This window comes from Dreissena polymorpha, chromosome 9, assembly GCF_020536995.1.
Source record: "Dreissena polymorpha isolate Duluth1 chromosome 9, UMN_Dpol_1.0, whole genome shotgun sequence".
Lineage (NCBI taxonomy): Eukaryota > Metazoa > Mollusca > Bivalvia > Myida > Dreissenidae > Dreissena > Dreissena polymorpha.
This window is the reverse complement of record NC_068363.1, coordinates 58,294,050-58,297,028: the sequence shown is the minus strand read 5'-3', so window position 1 is coordinate 58,297,028 and position 2,979 is coordinate 58,294,050. Positions and strand designations below refer to the sequence as shown.

The window sequence follows — 2,979 nt, the reverse complement described above, 5'->3', positions numbered from 1 at the left end:
AGCATCTGGGTAATGAACCAGACATGATAGTAAGGCGACTCCAGCGAACTCACAGCTCCATTCGGCGGCGATGTAGATGGCACACAATACCGTTGAATTATTTTTACAGAGGCTCAACCAGCATGAGAAGCACGTGTTGGCGAGCTTCCAGACTCAATGAAGTAAATGCGCTACTTCCGGTTCTGCGAGAACTTCTTCAAATTGAACCTCAATCAATAAGGATTATTGAAATAAAAAGATGAATTTGAAAAGTATGCATTAAAATTGATGTTATTTAAATAAGGTAAATAGGCTTGGAATTAAAATTTTACTAATAATGCTCATTCATTGAGTGTAACATTAACAACACAAATAAATACTAAAGCTAATTTAAGACTAACAAGATGACTACATACTAAATTACACTGTATAGTAAACCTAAACCAGGTCGAGCTGCAAAGACCTCGTGAAGAGGCCAGTAGGACCTGTACATAAACTCTGATATATACTCAGTAAACCTAAATGTGATCCTTCAGGTTATTCGTGGCAAGATTCACTATATCAATTTTTCCTGCCATAGTTCATGCTATGAACCGTTTCTGAGCATTAGCACATGGTTTGATACGGATTAATGGAAAGAGATGTCACATTGGCATGTTGGGTGGTGATTGTGAATATATACCCGATACCTTGACCATGATAGATGATAACACGAGAAAGGCGTGATTACACGTTCACAAGATGTGATAATCGCAAGCATAAGAATGTCCCTGTGGATTAATTTCTTCAATAGGCTTTCCGGCTAGTGCAGTGGTAGGTACATTCGCGTTTCACCTAGGCAAAGTCCACGTCAAAATTGAACATTATTTTAGTAACAACGAAATAGCTGTAACTTGCGGCTTAAAATCAAATATCGTTCAAACTTTCGAGAGTCTAGTATGTTAAATTGTTAGGAGTGCCAAGGATAACTTCGGGTCCACACATAATGTAGCGTCTGGCTCGGCAAGGACCTCATTAATTTCGAAATACACAGACACTCGCTTTATCAACAGAAATCATTTAAAATTTATCAGCGAGGTAAATTTAATATGACAATCAGTCCCAGAGAATTGCATTCGAAGGCTTTTATAAGGGTTTTATATATACAGATGTACTAAGGCTCAATTGGTAATCGGCGGCTTGGGTACTTCTTAAATGTACACCGGGTTATCTTAAATGCACCCGGGTACGGAAAAAATACTTCAACGTTCTCGGGAATTCTAACGCGAAATTGGTGATTGGCGGCTTTTTTTCATATTAATTATGTTCTTAGTTATGTCAATATTCTGTAAAATGGCCTCTATATTATCGAATTTCATACTAAAAAAAGAATATTGAATCAGGTTTTATTCAAAAGGAATTCAATTCATTATTCCGTAGCGTGTTTTACGACATCGGATTTTTGACGGGAATAAAACTCGGGTACATGCTAAATTGGCAGGGTATCTGTTCGAATATTTTCCCTGCCCGGGTACATTTAAGTATTACCCGAGTCGACAATGACCAATCGAGCTAAAATAAGGTGAGCGCGTTTAGCCTTGACGGTCCTGTTTTCAGTGGTTCGGTTTATGCATATAAAATGCGCTTTTATGCGGGGTAAATAATTAATAATAACAATTTGCCATTTGTTATGCTCTTACAACCACATTCATCTTTATTTCAATTATTATTCATAGTATTTGAAGTTCATAACGTTGGAATACATCTCGATTTGTAATGATTACGTATTTATGAAATAATAATAATAATAAATATTAAATCTTAACTCAATTTCATATTTAAAACCAATTAAAAACTGTTTTGAATTTTAGAAGATTGATGTTTGCCTGATTTGCAAACACGAGAGAACAGTCACAAAACAACAATATATACGATTCAATTTGAATTTTATTTCTACAAAAATGAAATATGTTCATGTAATGAAAATATATTATAAATTATGGCTGATCATAAATTAAGCTACCTAACAAATTATTTTGTATACACGCCCAACATGCTTATACAGTGTCTATTTCTTGAAATTGTGGAAGATTTGACCACAGGCCTCGCAGCACGGCTCAATGCAGCACGAGAGCCACGTACGAGTCATCTTCGAGAAAACGGCGCAGTTCATTTCGCACATTTTCAACATCGGTGTGATGAACCAGACATGGTAGAAGGCGACCGATGCGAACTCGCAGCCCCACTCAGCGGCGATGCAGATGCCACACACTAGCGTAGAAATCTTGTAACAGAGTCCGAGCCAGCACGAGAAGCACGTGTATGCAAGCTTCCAGACGCAGTCGATCGAGTGCGCTCCTTCGGGTTCTGCGAGGACGTCTTCGAATTGAACCTATAAATACAGTAAAGGTTAACGTAATTTACCATTAGATTATTATTGTCCCCTAACGGTTTCACCGGAGGAGACTTATGGTTTTCGCTCTGTGTGTCTGTGTGTCTGTTACATTTTTCTGGATCCTGCGATAATTCTTCATATTTGTTCATGAAACTTAAAACATGGATAGATGGCAATATGGACATTATGCACGTCATTTCAGTGTGTTACTAGGTCAAAAAGTCTGACAATGGTGGAGCCGGTATGGGACATATATTGCTTGGCAATATTCTTGTTAAATGTAGTATTTATCTTATATCCTAGCCCCCCCCCCAAAAAAAAATAAATAAATAAATAAATAAAATAGCATATATGCAGTTCAAAACAACACTATATGTGTTATCACTTACTACGTATGCAATTAGGTTTATTACAGTAAACTAGTAGCAAAAGAAAAATACCGATTGTCGCTAAATTATTTTAAATTATATAACAAACCTTGATGTGATCGTTCAGGTGATTGGGATCGCGGTTCATGAGATCAACTTTGTCGGCCATGGTATAAAGTCAGAACAATTAATGTAAAATCTTTGCTTCGACAAGATTTCAGGTCACTGTGACTTGAAGATGGGAAGTAGAGATTTATA

General features: G+C 36.9%; 1 protein-coding gene across 1 annotated transcript; it reads right to left on the bottom strand.

Moving 5' to 3' along the window:
- Nucleotides 1-2,026: 2,026 nt before the first annotated feature.
- On the bottom strand, nucleotides 2,027-2,979 carry LOC127843947 (caveolin-1-like). Its single transcript, XM_052373853.1, has 2 exons — nucleotides 2,831-2,979; nucleotides 2,027-2,350 (listed from the first exon to the last, which is right to left on the bottom strand). The coding sequence occupies exons 1-2, from the start codon at nucleotides 2,888-2,890 to the stop codon at nucleotides 2,027-2,029; spliced, it is 384 nt and encodes a 127-aa protein (XP_052229813.1). The 5' UTR covers nucleotides 2,891-2,979.

Bases quoted from the DNA above. Each gene is read 5' to 3' on its own strand.
- LOC127843947 (XM_052373853.1), bottom strand. From the start codon at position 2,890: ATGGCCGACAAAGTTGATCTCATGAACCGCGATCCCAATCACCTGAAC. The intron at 2,351-2,830 runs GTTTGTTATATA...CTGTATTTATAG, and splicing joins ACCTGAACGATCACATCAAG to GTTCAATTCGAAGACGTCCT.